Below are 26341 nucleotides of genomic sequence, written 5' to 3'. Positions count from 1 at the left end.
AAAATAAGTATTTGGTCAATAACAAAAGTTGATCTCAATACTTTGTTATATACCCTTTGTTGGCAATGACAGAGGTCAAACGTTTTCTGTAAGTCTTCACAAGGTTTTCACATACTGTTGCTGGTATTTGGGCCCATTCCTCCATGCAGACATCCTCTAGAGCAGTGATGTTTTGGGGCTGTTGCTGGGCAACACAGACTTTCAACTCCCTCCAAAGATTTTCTATGGGGTTGAGATCTGGAGACTGGCTAGGCCACTCCAGGACCTTGAAATGCTTCTTACGAAGCCACTCCTTCGTTGCCCGGGCGGGGTGTTTGGGATCATTGTCATGCTGAAAGACCCAGCCACGTTTCATCTTCAATGCCCTTGCTGATGGAAGGAGGTTTTCACTCAAAATCTCACGATACATGGCCCCATTCATTCTTTCCTTTACACGGATCAGTCGTCCTGGTCCCTTTGCAGAAAAACAGCCCCAAAGCATGATATTTCCACCCCCATGCTTCACAGTAGGAATGATGTTCTTTGGATGCAACTCAGCATTCTTTGTCCTCCAAACACAACGAGTTGAGTTTTTACCAAAAAGTTATATTTTGGTTTCATCTGACCATATGACATTCTCCCAATCTTCTTCTGGATCATCCAAATGCTCTCTAGCAAACTTCAGATGGGCCTGGACATGTCTGGCACTGCAGGATTTGAGTCCCTGGCGGTGTAGTGTGTTACTGATGGTAGGCTTTGTTACTTTGGTCCCAGTTCTCTGCAGGTCATTCACTAGGTCCCCCCATGTGGTTCTGGGATTTTTGCTCAGTGTTCTTGTGATCATTTTGACCCCACGGGGCGAGATCTTGCGTGTAGCCCCAGATCGAGGGAGATTATCTGTGGTCTTCTATTTCCTAATAATTGCTCCCACAGTTGATTTCTTCAAACCAAGCTGCTTACCTATTGCAGATTCAGTCTGCCCAGCCTGGTGCAGGTCTACAATTTTGTTTCTGGTGTCCTTTGACAGCTCTTAGGTCTTGGCCATAGTGGAGTTTGGAGTGTGACTGTTTGAGGCTCTGGACAGGTGTCTTTTATACTGATAACAAGTTCAAACAGGTGCCATTATTACAGGTAATGAGTGGAGGACAGAGGAGCCTCTTAAAGAAGAAGTTACATGTCTGTGAGAGCCAGAAATCTTGCTTGTTTGTAGGTGACCAAATACTTATTTTCCACCATCATTTGCAAATAAATTCATTAAAAATCCTACAATGTGATTTTCAGGATTTTTTTTCCTCATTTTGTCTGTCATGGTTGAAGTGTACCTATGATGAAAATTACAGGCCTCTCTCATCTTTTTAAGTGGGAGAACTTCCACAATTGGTGGCTGACTAAATACGTCTTTGCCCCACTGTATATATATATTCTCTCTCACTGTAATATTACTATACACCTAGCAATTTTATGAAGTTGGCTTTAACTAGCCCAGATAGGTTCACAATCTCTCAACCTCATAACCAGCTACCAAGGAGCCATTATACGCTATCAATAAAGTAAGATATTGTTTAAATATATTAGCTGTTATGCCTGCTGGCAAGGCAGGTAGACTTTAGAAAAGCAAGCAATTTCTAAATGTACTGAATAAGACTCACATTCCTTTACCCATATTTAAGCAGAGATGCAGAGAAGCATATTTAGTTTCTTTAAAATAGCCATAGGATGCAGACAGCTCGAGGTATGCTTTTTATGCAGAAAAATAAACATATCTTTTTTTACATAGAATTAAGCATAATGAGTATAGCTCTAGATTGCAGGAAAAAGCAGTTTCGGCTGTTTGAAAAATGCTAAATTCTCCCACTTTGGACCATCCCTTATCCATCCTCACATAATTTGTGCCCCTCAGATAGTTTTGGGGTACATGACACCCTGAGTGTATATAGGTGGTGAGAAGAGAGAAGGGATGTTTCCTCCCGAGTGGCGCAGCGGTCTAAGGCACTGCATTGCAGTGGGTTCAATCCCGGGTTGTATCACAACCGGTAGTGATCGAGAGTCATATAGGGTGGTGCACAATTGGCCCAGCGTCTTCCAGCTTAGGGGAGGGTTTGGCCAGGGAGCTTTATTTGGCTCATCGCGCTCTAGCGGCATCTTGTGGCGGGCTGGGCGCCTGCAGGCTGACCTCAATTGTCAGGTGAATGGTGTTTCCTCTGACATGTTGGTGCGGCTCGCTTCCGGGTTAAGCAGGTGGGTGTTAAGAAGCGGGTCATGTTTCGAAGAACGCATGACTCGATCTTCGCCTGGAGAGAAAAAAGTACAGAGATACGCGTGGACAGCAGTGGGCTAAATGTCTGCCATTTTTTGGTGTTTTGTGTAACAGGTGTTTCTTTCCATTCAGCCCTGTTTGGAGACTGGATATATGTTGTGAGTGGATGAACGTGCACTCACAGCCTAGTAAAGGAGCCCTTTGTAGTGATTGTTTGACAATCAGATGAAAACATCATGATTGGTTGTGTTTATGCCACAATAAAAGGTCATATATTTTAAAAGTTAAATGACAAATCTTTACGGCTAGGCCCACAGAGATCCTTTTGAATTAATAGGGATTACGTATGTATATGATTAGGCCCATAAAATGTATTGCTGCACGTGCACATCTTAATTTATTTTTTAACTAGGCAAGTCAGTTCAGAACTAATTCTTAATTACAATGACGGCCTAATGGGGAACAGTGGGTTAACTGCCTTGTTCAGTGGCAGAACGACAGATTTTTACCTTGTCAACTCGGCCCATACTGGCCCAACACTCTAACGACTAAGGCTATCTGGGAGATGGTTGGCAAATCACCTGCTTGTTAGTACAGGATCAGGAGGAGTGGAGGAGCTTCAATCTATTTGTTTTCACCTCATCTGTGATGCCATTAGAAAGGAGAGGAGAACTAATGTGAAAAAATGAGCCTCAGAAAATGTTATTTGTTCCTTAGAGAGCTATCATTTAGAGACTAATTGGGACAAAGGAAGGGCAGAGGGGTTAGTCTACCTATCTTTACAGGGCTAGCAGAAAAACTGCACTTGTGATGATTTGTGGTATCTGTTTCACGTTCTGACCTTTATTTCTGTTGTTTTGTCATCATTTAGTATGGTCAGAGGATGAGTTGGGGTGGGCAGTCTATGTTTGTTTTTCTATGATTTTGGGATTTCTATGTTTCGGCCTAGTATGGTTCTCAATCAGAGGCAGGTGTCATTAGTTGTCTTTTATTGAGAATCATACTTAGGTAGCCTGGGTTTCACTGTTTGTTTGTGGGTGATCGTCTATGTTAGTTGCTTGTGTCAGCACAGGTCTCATGATAGCTTCACGGTCGTTTATTGTTTTTGTACAGTTTACTTCGTGTTTTTCGTCATCTATTAAATGATGCATTCACACCATGCTGCGCTTTGGTCCGCTTCTTACTACGATCGTGACAATCTGGGTTGTCAATCAAACGGTAAAAACATATGTGGGGCCACAAACCACATGTGGTCACAGAGAAAGAGATGTCGACCAATCACAACCCCCTCTCCCTAGATGACGGTCCCATTTTATTTTCTAGTGTCCGTTTAATTCAAGTAAACAGATACTTTTAAAAATCTAATTTCTATTTCATCGTGAGTTGATAATGATCTAGACTCTAACAGCAGGTGTGAGATGAGACAATAAACAGAAGCATGGTTAATGTGGGGATAACAACTGAGCAGTGCAGGAGGACTATTGATTTGACCATGGTGTCTGGGGTAAATCCAGGGTTCATCAAACAATCTTGAATTAAACAGTGTTTTAATGATGAGGAGGGAAGATCATTTAAATTATTTAATGATGTTATGTTAAACTGACTGCAGGGGGGACTTCACTGATTGGCTTAACTGAGGCAGGAAATCAATATGATTGGTTAATGCCTCAGGAGATGAGGTCTCAGGGTTAAACAGGCCACCTAACAACCTCTCAGAATGACCTATGTCATATAGGTCATTGTGAGAGGTTGACAGGTGGCCTGTTGACGGTTTAAAGAAATTATTAACATTCTGCTCTCAAAAATTATGATCCAAATATTGGTAATGAACTTATTTATATATCTGACAACCAGAAGTGTAATTTGAATTAGAGAACTGAACCCTCAACCTTGGCTTTCCTAACACCACGCTCTCAAAAAGTGAACAACACAGTACCATGTTTCACCAGCACCGTGCTCACACAGCCCAGCCCAGACTGCAGCAGAGAACAGATGGCAGAAGCATCATCAGCACAAAATATGATCCATTTCTTTTCATTTATCACGAACAAGACAAGACAAACACCTGTGTGTGTGTGTGTGTGTGTGTGTGTGTGTGTGTGTGTGTGTGTGTGTGTGTGTGTGTGTGTGTGTGTGTGTGTGTGTGAGAGCGTGGGCCTGTGCGTGTTAAGAGGTGCACTTTGTCACAGTGTGTGTGTGTGTGTTTGGCTGATCTTCTCTCTCAGGCACCAACACGCCCCACAAATACCTCCTGACATGCAAATTAAGGAGAATATAAACAGAGCGCTCCAAATGAGACATCCATCAATGACTGAAGGTTTCATCCGACTCAGCATCAAAATTGTTAATAGGTTTAATAACAATTCTAATAAATGCAAGAATTGGACAATGGATGAAGATACTCCAAAGTGTTTGAATTGTCAATGAAATATAGCACATCAATATAGCACATAAAACATTTTACAGGGATTTTGACGGGAATGTCACAGTTTATTTTCTTAGAACGCACTCATATACATTTTGTAATAGTGTCAGGAATTTATTTTATATTTTGTGTTAAAATAAAGAAAATTATATATGCCTCATTTGCAGAAATACACTTGGTGTATTTGCATTTATGAAAATATTAACATAAAGGGGTGGGACAGGGCTTCAACCACAAAAACTTCCTTAGTGCAGGAAGGCCTAGACTGTCTCGACTTCCTCATTAATTACTGTTGTGTTCACGTTCTGTTGCATAATTCAACAACCTGGAAAGCCTTGGGTTCATACATGTTAACATCAGAAACCTCCTCCCTAAGTTTCCTTTATTCATTGCTTTAGCACACTCCGCCAACCCTGATGTCCTAACCGTGTCTGAATCCTGGATTAGGAAGGACACCAAAAATTCTGACATTTCCATCCCCAATTACAACATTTTCCATCAAGATTGAACTGCTAAAGGGGGCGGAGTTGCAATCTACTGCAGAGACAGCCTGCAGAGTTATGTTCTACTATCCAGGTCTATGCCCAAACAGTTCGAGCTACCTCTTTTAAAAATCCATCTCTCCAGAAATAAGTCTCTCACTGTTACTGCTTGTTATAAACCCCCCTCAGCTCCTTGCTGTGCCCTGTGAATTGATTTCCCCCCATCTATTGTCCGAGCTCGTACTGTTAGGTGACCTACACTGGGACATGCTTAACACCCCTGCTGTCCTTAAATCTAAGCTAGATGCCCTCATACTCACACAAATTATCAAGGAACCTAGCTGGTACAACCAAATATCCGAAAACATGGGCACTCTCATAGATATCATCCTGACCAACTTGCCCTCTAAATACACCTCTGCTGATTTCAACCAGGATCTCAGCGATCACTGCCTCATTGCCTGCATCCATTATGGGTCAGTGGTCCCTCATCACTGTCAAACACTCGCTAAAACACTTCAGCGAGCAAGCCTTTCTAATCGACCTGGCCCGGGTATCCTGGAAGGGTATTGACCTCATCCCAGCAGTAGAGGATGCCTGATTGTTCTTCAAAAGGGCCTTTCTCACCATCTTAAATAAGCATACCCGTTTCAAAAAATGTTGAACTAAGAACAGATATAGCCCTTGTTTCACTCCAGACTTGACTGCCCTTGACCAGCACAAAAACATCCTGTGGCGCACTGCACTAGCTTCGAATAGTCCCCGCGATATGCAACATTTCAGGGAAGTCAGGAACCAATATACACAGTCAGTTAGGAAAGCTAAGGCTAGCTTTTTCAAGCAGAAATTTGCATCCTGCAGCATTAATTCCAAAAGGTTCAGGGTCAAGCACAGTCCATGGAGAATAAGAGCACCTCCTCTCAGCTGTCCCCTGCACTGAGGCTAGGAAACACTGTCACCACCGATAAATCCACGATAATCGAGAATGTCAATAAGCATCTCTCTACGGCTGGCCATGATTTCCACCTGGCTACCCCAACCCCGGCCAACAGCTCTGCACCCCTCCAGAAACTGCCTACCCAAGCCCCCCCCCAGCTTCTCCTTCACCCAAATCCAGACAGCTGATATCCTGAAAGAGCTTCATAATCTGGATCCCTACAAATCAGCTGGGCTAGACAATCTGGACACTCTCTTCCTAAAATTATCCGCTGCCATTGTTGCAACAGCCTATCATAACCACCATCGATAAAAAAACAATACTGTGCAGCCGTCTTCATCGACCTGGCCAAGCTTTCAACTCCGTCAATCACCGTATTCTTATCGGTAGACTCAACAGCCTTGGTTTCTCTAATAACTGCCTCGCCTGGTTCCCTATCTACTTCTCAGATAGAGTTCAGTGTGTCAAATCGGAGGGCCTGTTGTCCGGACCTCTGGCAGTGTCACGAATTCTACCGAAGGTAACTCCTCTCCCTATTCGGGCGGCGCTCGGCGTCGCAGGTTTACTAGCCGCTACCGATCCCTTTTTCCTTTTCTGGTTGTTTTGTCTGTGTTCCTTTTCACACCTGGTTTCAATTGCTTTTATTTCTGTGTGTATATTAAGCTTGTGGGTATTTGCGTTCGGTATTCTATGCTGTTTATTGTTTTCGCATTTACGTATGTGTATGTAGTGTCGGAACTGTGGTTGTTCCTCCATGTATTGACACGAGTTTCCGTTCCTTCGAGAGCGTAGTTTGGATATTCATCTGGGCCAATTTTGTATTGGTGGACTATGTATACATAATATCTATATTAAACACGCTTCTCAGAAATCCCTGCTCTCCTGCGCCTGACTCCTACACCTCTCACCGAGACGCACCTTATCACAGGCAGTCTCTATGGGGGTGCCGCAGGGTTCAATTCTTGTTGTTGCTCTTGCTGCGGGTAATTCTTTGATCCACCTCTATGCAGACGACACCACTCTGTATACATCTGGCCCTTCTTTGGACACTGTGTTAACAAACCTCCAAACAAGATTCAATGCCATACAACACTCCTTCCATGGCCTCCAGCTGCTCTTAAACGCTAGTAAAACTAAATGCATGCTCTTCAACCGATCGCTGCCCGCACCTGCCCGCCCGTCCGGCATCACTACTCTGGACGGTTCTGACCTAGAATATGTGGACAGCTACAAATACCAAGGTGTCTGGCTGGACTCAGATTAAGCATCTCCAATCCAAAATTAAATCTAGAATCGGCTTCATATTTCACAACAAAACCTCCATCACTCATGCTGCCAAACATACCCTCGTAAAATTGACTATCCTCCCGATCCTTGACTTTGGCGATGTCATTTAGAAAATAGCTTCCAACACTGTACTCAGCAAATTGGATGCAGTCTATCACAGTGCTATCCGTTTTGTCACCAAAACCCCATATACTACCCACCATTGCAACGTGTATGCTCTTGTTGGCTGGTCCTCGCTACATATTTGTCACCAAATCCCCTAGCTCCAGGTCATCTATAAGTCTTGCTAGGTAAAGCTCCGCCTTATCTCAGCTCACTGGCCACCATAGCAACACCCACCCGTAGCACGCGCTCCAGCAGGTATATTTCACTGGTCATCCCCAAAGCCAACACCTACTTTGGCCACCTTTTCTTCCAGTTCTCTGCTGCAATGACTGGAACGAATTGCAAAAATCACTGAAGTTGGAGACTTGTGTCTCCCTCACTAACTTCAAGCATCGGCTGTCAGAGCAGCTTACCGAATGCTGCAGCTGTACACAGCCCATCTGTAAATAGCCCACCCAAACAACTACCTACCTCATCCACATATTTGTTTTTTTTCTGCTCTTTTGCACACCAGTATTTATACCAGTATTTATACCTGCACATCCTCATCTGCACATCTATCACTCCAGTGTTAATTGCTAAATTGTAATTACTTTGCCACTATGGCCTATTTATTGCCTTACCTCCCTACTTCATTTGCACACACTGTATAAAGATTTTCTATTGTGTTATTGACTGTAAGTTTGTTTATCCCATGTGTAACAATGTGTTATTGTTTTTGTCGCACTGCTTTGCTTTATCTTGGTCAGGTCGCAGTTATAAATGAGAACTTGTTCTCAACTGGCCTACCTGGTTAAATAAAGGTGAAATAAAATAAAAATAAAAGTTTTTTTTACAAGTGTGTCAATAGCAGGATACACTCAGATTAAAAATCAACACGCTTGGCTCTAGATTACATCTATCTAAACATACTTTATATTGTTTGTTGAGATCAGACATAAGATCACTAGTGTTCATTTTCGGAAGATGTTTTCATTTCAGTGCATCTAATTGTTAACATTAAACTGTATTAAATTATTACTTTTTTCAATTCCACAAAAAATGAACACCCATCAAAATGGAGTTCTCTTTCATCTCATGTAAGTGTCGAGACGGGTGCGTTAAATCGCAGACAAAGCTTTAGCATTTATATTGATGCAACGAAAAGACAATGGATTCCATTGACCCCATTTGCAGCCATTACCGGGGCGTGTTTGACAGGTCATTAAAAACATTTCCGCGGTCGTAAATTTAACGGGAAAAAGATACAGACACAAGCAATAGCATGAAAGATTCGCAGGAGTATAATTTAAGCAAACAATCTAGCGAGATGTTTTTTGTTTCTGGTGTGTCTGCCGTTGTCTTTAGTTTTACACCTCCTTTATTTTACAAGTGCGTCTGACCTGCTTGGGTTTTGCATAAACATGCACAACACACACACACACACACACACACACACACACACACACACACACACACACACACACACACACACACACACACACACACACACACACACACACACACACACACACACTTTAAATATGAACACTTATATAAAAGCAAGCATGCACACAGCAGGAGCACTTTGGGAGTAAGGCTCACAGCATGCCATCACACGTATCCACACCCCTCTCCCTGGAAGAGCACTTTGGGAGTAAGGCTCACAGCATGTCATCACACATACTCACACCCCTCTCCCTGGAGGAGCACTTTGGGAGTAAGGCTCACAGCATGCCATCACACATACTCACACCCCTCTCCTTGGATAAGCACTTTGGGAGTAAGGCTCACAGCATGCCATCACACTTACCCACACCTCTCTCCCTGGAGGAGCACTTTGGGAGTAAGGCACACATGCAGTAATTAATGCAATCTCCAGCCCAGCAGATGCCTGCTTGTGTGTGTGTCTGTGTGTGCACAATAACACCCCAACACACAAAGACAGGATGAGAAGAATGTATAAGTATTTTGTTCTACCAGCTCTCACAGTAGCACGGTAGAATTAGAACCTTCATCCATGTTTCTTAAAACCTTTTTGGGATAGGGGGCAGCATTTTCACTTTTGGATGAATAGCTTGCACAGAGTGAACTGCATCCTACTCTGTCCCAGATGCTAATATATGCATATTATTATTAGTATTGGATAGAAAACACTGAAGTTTCTAAAATTGTTTGAATGATGTCTGTGAGTATAACAGAACTAATATGGCAGGCGAAAACCTGAGAAAAATCCAACCAGGAAGTGGGAAATCTGAGCTTTGTAGTTTTTCAAAGCTTGGCCTACCAAATACACAGTGGGATATGGATAAAGTTGCACTTTCTACGGCTTCCACTGGATGTCAACCGTCTTTAGAAACTTGAATGAGGATTCTACTTGAAAGGAGGGGCTCATGAGACCTGTTTGAGTCAGTGGTCTGGCAGTGTCTCAGGCTCATGATGTGTGCTCCCGAAAGAGTTACCTCTCGTTCCAGTGCTTTTCTTCAGACCTAGGAATTCTCCAGTTGGAACATCATTGATGTTTTATGTTAAAAACATCCTAAAGATTGATTCCATGCATCGTTTGACATGTTTCTAAAGGACTGTAACAGAACATTGAGTTTTTGTCTGGACGAAGTGCCTGCGCCTCATGAAGATGGATTACTGGGCTGAACACGCTAACAACAAGTGGCTATTTGGACATAAATTATGGACTTTATGGAACTTTATGGAACAAATCAGTCATTTATTGTCGAACTGGGATTCCTGGGAGTGCCTTCTGATGAAGATCATCAAAGGTAAGTGAATATTTATGGTGTTATTTCTAACTTCTGTTTACTCCAAAATGGCGGATATTTCTCTGGCTGGATTGGGCTCTGAGCGCTGTTCTCAGATTATGCTTTTTCCGTAAAGTTTTTTTGAAATCTGACACAGCGGTTGCATTAAGGAGAAGTCTATCTTTAATTCTGTGAATAACACTTGTATATTTTCAATGTTTATGAATCACAACATTACTGTACATAACGCGCCAATGTAAACTGAGATTTCTGGATATAAATATGCACATTATCGAACAAAACATACATGTATTGTGTAACATGATGTCCTATGACTGTCATCTGATGAAGACCATCAAAGGTTAGTAATTCATTTGATCTATATGTCTGCTTTTTGTGACTCCTATCTTTGGCTGGAAAAATGGCTGTGAATTTTTTGGACTTGGCTATGACCTAACATAATCATATGTTGTGCTTTTGCTGTTAAGCCTTTTTGAAATCGGACACGATGGGTAGACTAAGAAGATGTTTCTTTAATTTGCTGTATTAAGCATTGACTCAGAATGGTTTAGGTAAGGGTTAAGGTTTAGTTTAGGCATAAAACTTAAAAATATTTAAAAAAGTTATATCACTTGATTCAAACTTACAACCTTTGTACCAGAGGTACATCAGAGGCAGATGCTTACGCCCACCCACCATACCAGTCCACAACGCCCTAGCAAAACCAAAACTTACTTGAATGCTTGAATGCTTGAATGATCGTAAGGCCGTGGTTGATTTCCGGTCACAACTTGCAGGCTTGTTTTCGAGTTGCTGTGCGTTTTGTTGCCAACCTGTTTTGCTACCTGACAACTTTACGGTTTTCACTTTTTAATTACCGTTCATATATTTATTTATGTTTTCCTCAACTTTTTCACTCCGGACGCTTTATCTGGACACGATTCGTCAGGACCTCCAACAGCCGAAGCTAAGTAGTAACATTAACATGATGCCTTCTAATTGCAGCCGCTGTACTCGCCTTACGGCGAGGATAGCTGTGCTGCAAGCCCAGCTTCAGACGCAATCATTAGGCAAGGGTAATTTCAGTGTAGGAAAGGATGAAACAGCGTCTGTGCCACCAGTAAGTACAGATAGTAGTATAAATCCCCTGGCACAGTCCCCGCAGCCGGACAACTTTCTCACGGTTTCTGGAAGGAAATGCTGTAGGAACGCTCAACCGGTGTCGCTCATTCAGCCGACAGAAACTTTCAACCGGTTTTCCCCATTAAGCAGCGGGTCGGAGTCAGAGGCCGATTCTTCTCTGGTCTCTACTCCTCCCGTTACGGGGTCTGAGACGCCGAAGCTTCCCACCATTAGCTCTGACAAATTGAAAACTCTAGTCATTGGCGACTCCATTACCCGCAGTATTAGACTTAAAGCGAATCATCCAGCGATCATACACTGTTTACCCGGGGGCAGGGCTACCGACGTTAAGGCTAATCTGAAGATGGTGCTGGCTAAAGCTAAAACTGGCGAGTGTAGAGAGTATAGAGATATTGTTATCCACGTCGGCACCAATGATGTTAGGATGAAACAGTCAGAGATCACCAAGCGCAACATAGCTTCTGCGTGCATATCAGCTAGAAAGATGTGTCGGCATCGAGTAATTGTCTCTGGCCCCCTCCCAGTTAGGGGGAGTGATGAGCTCTACAGCAGAGTCTCACAACTCAATCGCTGGTTGAAAACTGTTTTCTGCCCCTCCCAAAAGATAGAATTTGTAGATAATTGGCCCTCTTTCTGGGACTCACCCACAAACAGGACCAAGCCTGACCTGTTGAGGAGTGATGGACTCCATCCTAGCTGGAGGGGTGCTCTCATCTTATCTACCAACATAGACAGGGCTCTAACTCCTCTAGCTCCACAATGAAATAGGGTGCAGGCCAGGCAGCAGTCTGTTAGCCAGCCTGCCAGCATAGTGGAGTCTGCCACTAGCACAGTCAGTGTAGTCAGCTCAGCTATCACCATTGAGACCGTGTCTGTGCCTCGACCTAGGTTGGGCAAAACTAAACATGGCGGTGTTCGCCTTAGCAATCTCACTAGGATAAAGACCACCTCCATTCCTGTCATTACTGAAAGAGATCATGATACCTCACATCTCAAAATAGGGCTACTTAATGTTAGATCCCTTACTTCAAAGGCAATTATAGTCAATGAACTAATCACTGATCATAATCTTGATGTGATTGGCCTGACTGAAACATGGCTTAAGCCTGATGAATTTACTGTTTTAAATGAGGCCTCACCTCCTGGCTACACTAGTGACCATATCCCCGTGCATCCCGCAAAGGCGGAGGGGTTGCTAACATTTACGATAGCAAATTTCAATTTACAAAAAAAAAAATGACGTTTTCCTCTTTTGAGCTTCTAGTCATGAAATCTATGCAGCCTACTCAATCACTTTTTATAGCTACTGTTTACAGGCCTCCTGGGCCATATACAGCGTTTCTCACTGAGTTCCCTGAATTCCTATCGGACCTTGTAGTCATAGCAGATAATATTCTAATCTTTGGTGACTTTAATATTCACATGGAAAAGTCCAAAGACCCACTCCAAAAGGCTTTCGGAGCCATCATCGACTCAATGGGTTTTGTCCAACATGTCTCTGGACCCACTCACTGTCACAGTCATACGCTGGACCTAGTTTTGTCCCATGGAATAAATGTGGTGGATCTTAATGTTTTTCCTCATAATCCTGGACTATCGGACCACCATTTTATTACGTTTGCAATTGCAACAAATAATCTGCTCAGACCCCAACCAAGGAACATCAAAAGTCGTGCTATAAATTCACAGACAACACAAAGATTCCTTGATGCCCTTCCAGACTCCCTCTGCCTACCCAAGGACGCCAGAGGACAAAAATCAGTTAACCACCTAACTGGGATCTCAATTTAACCTTGCGCAATACCCTAGATGCAGTTGCACCCCTAAAAACTAAAAAAATGTCTCATAAGAAACTAGCTCCCTGGTACACAGAAAATACCCGAGCTCTGAAGCAAGCTTCCAGAAAATTGGAACGGAAATGGCGCCACACCAAACTGGAAGTCTTCCGACTAGCTTGGAAGGACGGTACCGTGCAGTACCGAAGAGCCCTTACTGCTGCTCGATCATCCTATTTTTCTAACTTAATTGAGGAAAATAAGAACAATCCGAAATTCCTTTTTGATACTGTCGCAAAGCTAACTAAAAAGCAGCATTCCCCAAGAGAGGATGACTTTCACTTTAGCAGTGATAAATTCATGAACTTCTTTGAGGAAAAGATTATGATTATTAGAAAGCAAATTACGGACTCCTCTTTAAACCTGCGTATTCCTCCAAACCTCAGTTGTCCTGAGTCTGCACAACTCTGCCAGGACCTAGGATCAAGAGAGACGCTCAAGTGTTTTAGTACTATATCTCTTGACACAATGATGAAAATAATCATGGCCTCTAAACCTTCAAGCTGCATACTGGACCCTATTCCAACTAAACTACTGAAAGAGCTGCTTCCTGTGCTTGGCCCTCCTATGTTGAACATAATAAACGGCTCTCTATCCACTGGATGTGTACCAAACTCACTAAAAGTGGCAGTAATAAAGCCTCTCTTGAAAAAGCCAAACCTTGACCCAGAAAATATAAAAAACTATCGGCCTATATCGAATCTTCCATTCCTCTCAAAAATTTTAGAGAAGGCTGTTGCTCAGCAACTCACTGCCTTCCTGAAGACAAACAATGTATACGAAATGCTTCAGTCTGGTTTTAGACCCCATCATAGCACTGAGACGGCACTTGTGAAGGTGGTAAATGACATTTTAACGGCATCGGACCGAGGCTCTGCATCTGTCCTCGTGCTCCTAGACCTTAGTGCTGCTTTTGATACCATCGATCACCACATTCTTTTGGAGAGATTGGAAACCCAAATTGGTCTACACGGACATGTTCTGGCCTGGTTTAGATCTTATCTGTCGGAAAGATATCAGTTTGTCTCTGTGAATGGTTTGTCCTCTGACAAATCAACTGTAAATTTCGGTGTTCCTCAAGGTTCCGTTTTAGGACCACTATATTGTTTTCACTATATATTTTACCTCTTGGGGATATTATTCGAAAACATAATGTAAACTTTCACTGCTATGCGGATGACACACAGCTGTACATTTCAATGAAACATGGTGAAGCCCCAAAATTGCCCTCTCTAGAAGCATGTATTTCAGACATTAGGAAGTGGATGGCTGCAAACTTTCTACTATTAAACTCGGACAAAACAGAGATGCTTGTTCTAGGTCCCAAGAAACAAAGAGATCTTCTGTTGAATCTGACAATTAATCTTAATGGTTGTACAGTCGTCTCAAATAAAACTGTGAAGGACCTCGGCGTTACTCTGGACCCTTATCTCTCTTTTGAAGAACATATCAAGACCATTTCGAGGACAGCTTTTTTCCATCTACGTAACATTGCAAAAATCTGAAACTTTCTGTCCAAAAATGATGCAGAAAAATTAATCCATGCTTTTGTCACTTCTAGGTTAGACTACTGCAATGCTCTATTTTCCGGCTACCCGGATAAAGCACTAAATAAACTTCAGTTAGTGCTAAATACGGCTGCTAGAATCCTGACTAGAACCAAAAAATTTGATCATATTACTCCAGTGCTAGCCTCTCTACACTGGCTTCCTGTCAAAGCAAGGGCTGATTTCAAGGTTTTACTGCTAACCTACAAAGCATTACATGGGCTTGCTCCTACCTATCTCTCTGATTTGGTCCTGCCGTACATACCTACACGTACGCTACGGTCACAAGACGCAGGCCTCCTAATTGTCCCTAGAATTTCTAAGCAAACAGCTGGAGGCAGGGCTTTCTCCTATAGAGCTCCATTTTTATGGAACGGTCTGCCTACCCATGTCAGAGACGCAAACTCGGTCTCAACCTTTAAGTCTTTACTGAAGACTCATCTCTTCAGTGGGTCATATGATTGAGTGTAGTCTGGCCCAGGAGTGGGAAGGTGAACGGAAAGGCTCTGGAGCAACGAACCGCCCTTGCTGTCTCTGCCTGGCCGGTTCCCCTCTTTCCACTGGGATTCTCTGCCTCTAACCCTATTACAGGGGCTGAGTCACTGGCTTACTGGGGCTCTCTCATGCCGTCCCTGGAGGGGGTGCGTCACCTGAGTGGGTTGATTCACTGTTGTGGTCATCCTGTCTGGGTTGGCGCCCCCCCTTGGGTTGTGCCGTGGCGGAGATCTTTGTGGGCTATACTCAGCCTTGTCTCAGGATGGTAAGTTGGTGGTTGAAGATATCCCTCTAGTGGTGTGGGGGCTGTGCTTTGGCAAAGTGGGTGGGGTTATATCCTTCCTGTTTGGCCCTGTCCGGGGTGTCCTCGGATGGGGCCACAGTGTCTCCTGACCCCTCCTGTCTCAGCCTCCAGTATTTATGCTGCAGTAGTTTATGTGTCGGGGGCTGGGGTCAGTTTGTTATATCTGGAGTACTTCTCCTGTCCTATTCGGTGTCCTGTGTGAATCTAAGTGTGCGTTCTCTAATTCTCTCCTTCTCTCTTTCTTTCTCTCTCTCGGAGGACCTGAGCCCTAGAACCATGCCCCAGGACTACCTGACATGATGACTCCTTGCTGTCCCCAGTCCACCTGGCCATGCTGCTGTTCCAGTTTCAACTGACCTGAGCCCTAGGACCATGCCCCAGGACTACCTGACATGATGACTCCTTGCTGTCCCCAGTCCACCTGGCCATGCTGCTGCTCCAGTTTCAACTTCCACCTGACTGTGCTGCTGCTCCAGTTTCAACTGTTCTGCCTTATTATTATTCGACCATTCTGGTCATTTATGAACATTTGAACATCTTGGCCATGTTCTGTTATAATCTCCACCCGGCACAGCCAGAAGAGGACTGGCCACCCCACATAGCCTGGTTCCTCTCTAGGTTTCTTCCTAGGTTTTGGCCTTTCTAGGGAGTTTTTCCTAGCCACCGTGCTTCTACATCTGCATTGCTTGCTGTTTGGGGTTTTAGGCTGGGTTTCTGTACAGCACTTTGAGATATCAGCTGATGTACGAAGGGCTATATAAATACATTTGATTTGATTTGATTTGATTTGAATGCGACAGCGCTCACTGTTGCCTCTATTGGTCAGTTTCTACATCATCTCCCAATGTCCTCAGACATGGATGGATGTCCAATACTGACTTGTATCATGGGTGACCTGGCTGATTTTGTTGCCTGCCTTATTTTATCTTATATTAGAGAAAGCACACACCTACACACATACCCCCTGGACCATTTCCTACACACTGAGTATGCACACACGCACACACTAATTCACACAGTTGTCTGGGGCAGACTGGGTTGCAGACTGGCTACTCTGTGTGAGTATAACTGCCCCGTCTTGAGCCCTCTCTCTCTCTCCCTCGCTTCCTCTCCATGTCTCCAAGGCCTCTCCTCTCACTAAGCAGTATAATTTACAGCCACACAGCAAACTAATTTCCTCCACAGTAACGTCACAACACTACATCACTCAGTCTGTCTGTCTGATGGCAATCTGTCACCAGGAACACTCATACAATATCGCACATTAAACTGTTACTGGCTTCATAGTAATGCATGGGAGAGGCACCTCAGCTCTAGCCTTGTGAAGGACGCAGGTTAGGCTATTACAGGTATTTAATTCACACATGTCACGTCGGTATGAAGGATCCGGGAGACAGACGCAGGAATGCGTAATATGGGTTTTTACTTTACCCAAACTACGACATACCGTGTAAGGGCACAGGGACTAAGACCAAACAAACATGTACACAAAACGCAGGGTTGAAACCCAAGCAAAAGAAAGAGGAGTACCTTGAATAAATAACACACGCGCACAATGATTAACACACGGGACGAGACCTATAATCATCTGCACGAAAGCCAAAAGAAAGCCAAAAGCACACAGCACAAGTACTCACACGCACCAACGGACATTGGAACAATAATCGACAAGGCCATGAAAACCAAAGGGCACATATATACAAATACTAATCAGTGGGAATAATGGACAGGTGTGCGTGATTCAGTGACTTGTGGACAGGATGGTGCAGGATATGGGATAAGGGTGGAGGTGAATATTTGCACCAAATTGAGGCATTATAGGTCCAGTAAAATTGTATTCACCAAACTCTGATGGGAATGGATTGAGAACCCAAGACACCAAAAAAGAACACTGAGAAAACAGATCCAAACTGTTTTGTCTGAAGTGCTATAGCGGATGATATGACATCAACCGAAATGACAAGTCAGGGGCCTGGGACATGAGCTGATTTTTCCTGGGCCCCAGCCTGTGGAGCATGGGGCTTGCCTGCTGCCTTCGCCCCAACTTGGCTCACTAGACCTTGGCTGTCCCGTGCCAGAGACACACGGTGCTGGTTTCGACAGGAGCTGTAATCTGGAACCGGGTCTGGTGCTGAGAGAGCTGAGTGGTCAGACAGAGGGATAAGTGGCTGAGTGTGTGTGTAGCAGTCCGGAGACTGCTGGAGTATGACTGTCTGACTTTGATAAGGTCATCCTGCTGGGGCCCGGGCCCCTATTGTGATACACTGAGGGCCTCCTGCAAGCCCGCCTGTCATCTCTAGCACTGGCACGGTGCTCTTAAGGGATTTTAAATCTACCACACCCCTTTTGAATTAGATGTTGATATTTAGAAATGGTACACTACTTATCCTTTTCTCTATAAAATGTCTTACACGACTACGTACCTACATTTGTTTTCATAACATTACACATTTATTTTTAACCCTGTAAAATTAAATTGCCTGATGGCGCGCAAGTGGAGAAAGAGAGTCTTCAATACACGCTCATTTGTTTCCACATTTCCTCTCCTGGCCTCCGCTACTCGATGACCTTTTACCTTTTTCAAAATCAGGCAAGAATAGGGCGAATTCTCCCAGAGCATTGCAGAAACAGATGGAAAACTTGAGGAAGACAGAAAGAGATGGAGAGAGTTTTACAGTCACGAGAGAAAAAGTGAGAAAGAAAGAGAGAGAAAGAGAGAGTCATAGAAACATTGTGAAAGAGAGAAAGAAAAGAAAGAGAGAGGAAGTGAGTGCGATCAAGCATAAGTAAATGTCAGCTAGTCCACAGGTCTCAGGTGGTAGGTAGAAGTAGGTAGGTACTGGAGGTACTGAAGTAGGTAGTAAGACATCAGGACTGGCTCTTTAACTCCAGATTGCATCTATCATGGCCCAGTCCTCTAACTTCACTCAGAGTCCAGAGCACACAGTTAGACAGCTAAATCACAACTCCTCCCTGTCCCTGACCAGCAGTGTACCTCAGACTGCCCACCATAATGAGGTAATAGAGACAAAAGTAAAAGAGTCCCAGTAGAAATATGATCACCCTGCTGTCATGGCTCTATTGCTACAAGAGAGAACGGCAAATACATTCCTGTCTGACAGAGAGTCCATGTGTGTCCCAAATGGCACCCTATCCCTACTGTATATAAGGCACTGCTTTTAACCAGAGCCCTGGTCAAAAGCAGTGCACTACATAGAAAACAGTATGGCATTGGGACACAATTCCAGAGCTGTTATATGGCAGGTGTGTCCCAGTAGGAAGGGGGATAGTGGAACAATCTTTGAGGAAACTAGACCAAACACACACAGCAAGATTGCTGAATCAAAGGATGGAGACCTTTCCATCTCCCCCTACAGGATGCGGACGGTAACAAACACACACTGCACCAGTCCCATTGTGAGGCCAAGTAGGCCCAGGGACGGACACACACAAACACTACCTGCTGTCAAACACACACTCACACATCCTGACACACACTTTTCTGTCCCCTCCCTGTTTCCTGTCAACATGATGCAGTCGGATCAAGATAATCCTCTCTGCCTGTCTGAGAGGATATGGCTGGAGAGAGATGGGCCATCCCGCTACTGAGGCTAGCAGATCACTGTAGTTAGCGGGTCACCTTAGGAACACATTAGTTAATAGATTCCATTCATGGATTCTCATATTAAGGATATGTACCCTTTTGTTTCTATACTGTTTTAAAACTCCACAAACTCAATTTAAAAGTTATTTCCTGACCAACAAAATAATATTCTGTCTGTTTGGCAAGTTGAAGTCTTTATCGGCCCTATATAAAGCTGTTCTATGGTAAAAAAATATGTGTAAAAGGCCTATCAACTGTGGTACAGTACTTACAGGAAGTTGACACAGCCGGTGCTGGGTGGAGGAGCAATCCAGACGAAGCTGAGACTGGTGGAGGGCTGGTGGCTGACGTGAGACGCCACGACACTACACACAAACTGAGTCCTAAACTGACGCTGCTCTGGCATCACACCTGAGAGAAGAGCAGAGAGAGAAAGAGCGAGCGATTAGAGAGACATTGGAAAAGAAAGCGAGGTGAGAGAGAGAGAGAGAGAGAGAGAGAGAGAGAGAGAGAGAGAGAGAGAGAGAGAGAGGCATAGAGTGTTAGTGACAGACGTGAGCCTTCAGTGAAAATGGGCTATTCTATGTTTGAAGTGGAATGGGGCTTGTTAGGAAATGTTGTGCACACATCCAGTAACTTGTATGTGTACAGAACAGAAAAGTAATGAAAGAAATAAGATACAATGCTCTCCAACAAATTACTAAATGCAACGTTTTCATCAGGCTGGGGGCACACAGAAGAGACTAAAGACGCTCAGAGGAGAGGAGCCAGGTGGCGCCAACTGATGTTTGGGTCATCTCTGCACCGCTGCTCTGACATCCTCCTCCCTCCTTCCTTCATTCACTCCCATCCTCTCTCACTCCTATCTTCCCTCCCACACCTTTTTCTTCCTCCATCCCTCCCTCCTTCCTCCATCCCTCCCGCCCTCCTCCCTTCTGATGCCGTGACAATCTGCTAACTCTCAGTCCTCCATCCCTCCTTGACACGGTGTAATGGTGCTCTTATTGATGACTGCCTTGTCATGAGATTATTTCATCAAGGGAATGACATCATGTCACACAATCTTTCTTTCGTTGGAGACCACAGGGAGTGATGAGAATGGAACACAGCCAGTTATACGACTGAGACCAAGGCACAGTGTCGTATGCGTACATTCTAATTTATTAAAAGAATGAACACTGAACAAACTAACAAAACAACAAAACGAACCGTGAAGCTAATATGAATAGTGTAGGCAGGCAACTAAACATAGAACAAGATCCCACAAACACCAAAGGGAAATGGCTACCTAAATATGATCCCCAATCAGAGACAACGATAAACAGCTACCTCTGGTTGGGAAACATTTCCAGGCCACCATAAAAACATGCAAATCACCTAGACCTACAAAATCCTAGACATACAAAAACCCTAGACAATGCAACCCCCTAGATAATACAAAAACTAGCGTACCCACCCTAGTCACACCCTGACCTAACCAAAATATAATGAAAACAGAGATATATCAGGTCAGGGCGTGACAGTACCCCCCCCAAAGGTGCGAACTCCCAGCCGCAAACCTGAACCTATAGGGGAGGGTCTGGGTGGGCATCTACCCTCGGTGGCGGCTCTGGTTCTGTATGCCTCTCCCCCTCTTTACGCTGATCCCTCCGCCTTTGTAGAACCGGACCGTGGATCATCGCCGGAGGCCCCGGACTGGGGAACGTCGCTGGAGATCTCGGACTGGGGACCATCGCTGGAGGCCCCGGACTGGGGATCTTCGCTGGAGACCCCAGACTGGGGACCGTAGCTGGAGGCTCCGGACTGGGGATCGCCACTTGGAGGCTCCGGACTGGGAACTGTCACCGGAAGCTCTGGACTGGGAACTGTCGTCGGAAGCTCTGGACCGGGAACTGTCGCCGGAAGCTCTGAACTGTGGAGGCGCACTGGAGGCCTGATGCGTGGGACTGGTACTGTTAGCACCGGGTTGATGACACGCACCTCAGGGCGAGTGCGGGGAGGAGTCACAGAACGTACTGGACTGTGGAGGCGCACTGGAGACCTGATGCGTGGGACCGGTACAGGTGGCACCGGGATGATGACACACACCTCAGGGCAAGTGCGGAGAGTAGGCACAGGACGTACTGGACTGTGGAGGCGCACTGGAGACCTGATGCGTGGGACCGGTACAGGTGGCACCAGGATGATGACACACACCTCAGGGCAAGTGCGGAGAGTAGGCACAGGACGTACTGGACTGTGGAGGTGTACTGGAGACCTGATGCATGGGACCGGTACAGGTGGCACCGGGCTGATGACACGCACCTCAGGGCGAGTGCGAAGAGGAGGCACAGGACGTACTGGACTGTGGAGGCGCATTGGAGACCTGATGCATGGGACCGATACCGAGCTGATGACACACACCTCAGCACACCCGCCTTGCAGCGCTCTCAATGCTAGCACCTCTCTCCGGAGTCTTGCGTCAAACTCCTCATCCGACTCCCTGACGGGCTCTGGTTCGCTCCTCGGCTCCGCCGACTGCTCCATTTGCCCCTATCCAAAATTTTCTTGGGGTTTCTGTGGCCTACCTCGTTGGTATAACTCCTCGTAACGTCGCCGTTCCGCTTTCGCTGCCTCTATTTCCTCCTTCAGTCCTGCTCCATCCAGGATCTCCTCCCAGGTCCATTCCCCCTGAACACGCTGCTTGGTCCCTTTTTGGTGGGATCTTCTAAACATAGAACAAGATCCCACAAACACCAAAGGGAAATTGCTACCTAAATAGGATCCCCAATCAGAGACAACGATAAACAGCTGCCTCTGATTGGGAGCCATATCAGGCCATTATAAACATACAAATCACCTAGACCTACAAAAACCCTAGACAATGCAAAAACTAGCGTACCCACCCTAATCACACCCTGACCTAACCAAAATATAAAGAAAACAGAGATATCTCAGGTCAGGGCGTGACAGCCAGGGTGTCAGGCGATGGTTAACCTGGTGCAGTGAATCAGGCGCAGAAGAGCAGAAATGAGTGTACAAGGTTTTTAATTCCATGACAGCACCAGTGTACAGACAATACTCAAACTGCTGAGAACTACCGGTTACTCGAAAATAACAGGAGTAAATACATAACCCGGCAAACATATCCAGCCGACAAGTACCGCCATGAACAGTCAATAAACACGCACACTAACATGTGGGAAACAGAGGGTTATATAATGGACATGTAATTGGGGAATAGAAACCAGGTGTGTAGAAAACAAAGACAAAACAAATGGAAAATGAAAAGTGGATCGGCGATGGCTAAAAGACCGGTGACGTTGATCGCCGAACTCCGCCCGAACAAGGAGAGGGACCGACTTCGGTAGAAGTCGTGACACAGGGCAACTGAACACAATAGCCTAACACAGACAAAAGCTTGAGGCAATAAGCCATTCAGCAGTGTTGTGACTTTGGCTATGGATATTCAAGATCATGTACTGATTAATTACTGGAATAATTAATTGATTCAATTTATTGAATTAATTTGATCCACCTGCAAAAAAAATAAAAGTCTCTATCATATCCTAATTCATCTAAGGGTGGCACCATTAAGGGTTGGATTATATAGAGAGACTCTTGAATTAAATCTATCAGTAGTTATCATTAACCGTTATACCATTAATCCTATCAACAACAATCAACATTCAATTTACTATATTCTCTTTCTGAACATTCTTTCTGTCATTTTTTTTTAACTTCAAGAACCCAATCGCTTGCAATTGAACTCAATGCCATAAATAATTAATTCAAGGTGTATTTACTAGACTACTAGATAAGTTGAAAATGAAGATAGTTAACAAATACAATATAGTCAGTGTGTAACGGTATACAGTACAGTTATTGTAGTGAGAATCTCCACAGATCACTGTGAATGAACTTCTGTACTCAACTCAGCAAATACAACAGTATATTTATTCACAAGACTTTAGAGGACAAGATGGTCTTATCAATTGAGAGGGAAATATGTGTGATTACATCTCAGTCCGTTATTACACACTGAACAGCTCCTAACAGCCTGGCACTTGGTAGTAGCCCTGTATACTGACACTTCATAAATTACACCCTCCTTTTACACACACACACACACACACACACACACACACACACACACACACACACACACACACACACACACACACACACACACACACACACACACACAGGTAATCTCTTTGACACACACACACACACATTTTTTGAAAATTGTATGTCGTACACAATACAATTCCCCTCTCACATACATGCGCATACACACTAACACCTACACAGGCATAAGGCTGGGGTAGGCTCTTTCAGTTAAAAATGCTTTCACATTCCTATACTCATACACACGTCACTCTCAGAAACATTCCCCCGCTGTCCCATGACATGAAATTAAGGCCCAGTCAAAGCAATTACGGCCCAGTTAGCTTTAGCGCAAAGTGTCCAATTCTGCGCCAGGGCTATGCAAGTGCTGTGTGTGTGCATGGGTGTATGTGTTTCCAATACTCCGCAGGCAATTTGAGGCTCCCCACAGAGGTGCATAATACAGGCTTAGCTCCCATCGCCACGGTAACACAATCTAGTGAACGCCGGAGTGAGGAAAGTCGAGGGAAACAGGGGAACCCAGCTAACACATTTGGTTTCTTGGAAGTTAAGGGAAAGTACGTTTTTGGTTTGCCATTGGTTCTGGGATGAAGCCATACGTTTCCAGACCGGTAAAACTGAAAATACTGAAATTCCCACAGAAGAACGTTGTTTCATAATGCTATCTGAACGTTTTGAAAACATGATTTAAATAGAACCATGAGGAAACCTGTTGGAAACATTATGCTGAAGTACTGGAATTCCCACAGAAGAAGGATGTTTCTTAACGTTCTCAGAACAATTTGAGAACAAGACTTTAAATAGAACCACGAGGAAACCTGTAGGAAACATGCTGAAAATCGCACAGGAGAACATTGTTTCTTAATGTTCTCGATACTACTTGAGGACATTCCCAATGTCTAACCAGTTGGAGAAAATTCCAAGAACATTACCAAAAATGTAATTACATGTAACCATGTTTTAACTTTTAAGAAACATTCTGTTAAAATAATTAAATAGCAAGAAAATAACTTTATTTTGTCACGTTACTTAAATGTGCTGAGAATATTCCAAAGCCAAGGAAATATCCTACATCATTCCCAGAACGTTGTGGGAAGGTTGTATGCAAAATAACTATGGGAGAAACAGACACACACACAGACAAGATAGAGATGTGACAGCGACAGAGAGGAGTCGTCAATATGTCAGAGCTTGGGTGTGGGCTAAAGCTTGAGATGATCCTTATGGTATTGCACACAATCAGTATGAACCAGAGTGACTGGTGACTGGAAGTGACTGGAAATGACACAGGACGTCTTATTTAATGAAAGGTGTTGCAGTCTGCCGTGAAGCATTCATCCATGTAAGTGTCTAGCTACAATTTCAGATATTGTATGTTTCTAATTTTGTCAGAACATTGTTTTTATTGCAAGTTAAAGCTTACTGTTAGCTAGCTAGCTGACATTAGATGGCTGGCTCGCTAGCTAACATTACGTTTATGATGTGTGTAGTAATGTTAACTCAAAATGCTATTTCACATTGCTAGTTATAGCCTAATGTTAGCTAGCTAACTAGCTAACATTGAACCTATTTGGTTAACTTTAGCGAGCTATGACAACAGATTTGTATTGCTAGTACTCTATGGATTGGGATTATGGTTCATTTTCTAGCTAGCTAGCTAACGTAAACTCACCCCATTCCGTACAAATGTGCGTAACCGTGACATTCAAACGAGGCTACAAAGAAAACTAATTACTACTATAGCGAATGGACTATAGCGAATGTGGTGACGTCAAAATCGGGGGTGTGAACTAGGTTTCTATTCAAGCGTTGATCGACATGGTAATGGCTCTATAGTATTGGAGAAAAGTTGAAAAAACTGACCCTCCGTTACATCTTGACGTGTCATGTTGTAACGTACAGCACGCATAAAGCAACTATTTCTGTCTTACAATCTCTCTCCACCAGGTGTAGCACTTCTCTCATCGTTTAAAAACAAGAAATGGACAGTGACGGGGGTAAGGCGGGAAACCTAGTCATTTTTTTCGTCATCATTGCATGCGATCATCATTCTCAAAGCCGCTGTTTACTTCTAAGATCACTTTATCACCGCCCCAAAAACACGGTTCAAATTCGACACAAACCTTCAAATAGGTATGTAATGACACATTATATAAACTCTTTATGGTGTTTTATTTACATTTTAGAGGCGATAAGGTGATAAGTTGGACAGGTAGAGTGAAAAAAAACCATTTTCCCATACGACATTGTCCTTCTCACTATCACGCATTAGTTTCGCTTCCCCACCCGACATTTAAAAAAAGACCAGACGGGGCTCATTGCCTGCTTGAATTATGCAGAAAAGTGTTTAGGTCATGCAATTGATTTTGTTGGAAAGGGGAGAAATTGAGCTTTACAATGGTATTGACATTACAGTTGATCTGGAAGTATTACGTTTTGGGGCGCTAAAATAAGGGCAATTGTACAGACCAAGGCGATGTACTAGTTTACGTGAGTTTACGTTACATGTCTAAACAAAAGATCCCAAGTTAAAGCTTACTGTTAGCTAGCTAGCTGACATTAGATGACTGGCCTGCTAGCTAACATTACGGGTATGATCTGTGTAGTAATGTTATCACAGAATGCTATTTGCATTGCTAGTTATAGCCTAATGTTAGCTAGCTAACTAGCTAACATTGAACTTATTTGGCTAACTTTAGCTAGCTATGACAATTGGTTGGTATTGCTAGTCCTCCATGGATTAGGATTATGCTTAATTGTTTAGCTAGCATGTCTGAACAAAAGACTCGCCAGGTGATTACATGACCCATCAAGTTAGCCAGGTGTGTCTGATGGTCATTACGGCTATCTATTGTATAATAATGCCAAAATATTTGTATCTGGAATTTGTCTTTCAGCATCAGTAGAACACACCTGACTCTCCTCCACCTGCCATACATTTCTGATCAAAATGTTGTATCAAGACTGCCCAAATGTGTATAATTTGTTTATTAAACAAACTTATTTGTGCGCTTTGAGGACAATACAGTGCCACCTACACGGCCCGCTACCAAAGACTGTGGGCTCTCCTTCTCCGTGGCCGACATGAGTAAAACA

General features: G+C 44.0%; 1 protein-coding gene across 1 annotated transcript in view; it reads right to left on the bottom strand.

The window, feature by feature from the left end:
- The window catches only part of LOC112232479 (reelin-like), a 288334-nt gene that overhangs the window by 162458 nt on the left and 99535 nt on the right, over positions 1 to 26341 (bottom strand). The window contains exon 3 of the mRNA XM_042323405.1: positions 19408 to 19546. Coding sequence (XP_042179339.1) covers positions 19408 to 19546 — 139 coding nt within the window. The remainder of the gene's footprint in view (positions 1 to 19407; positions 19547 to 26341) is intronic.

This window comes from Oncorhynchus tshawytscha, linkage group LG06 (assembly GCF_018296145.1).
Source record: "Oncorhynchus tshawytscha isolate Ot180627B linkage group LG06, Otsh_v2.0, whole genome shotgun sequence".
Lineage (NCBI taxonomy): Eukaryota > Metazoa > Chordata > Actinopteri > Salmoniformes > Salmonidae > Oncorhynchus > Oncorhynchus tshawytscha.
The sequence above is the reverse complement of the archived record's forward strand: the minus strand, read 5'-3'. Positions and strand labels throughout refer to the sequence as shown.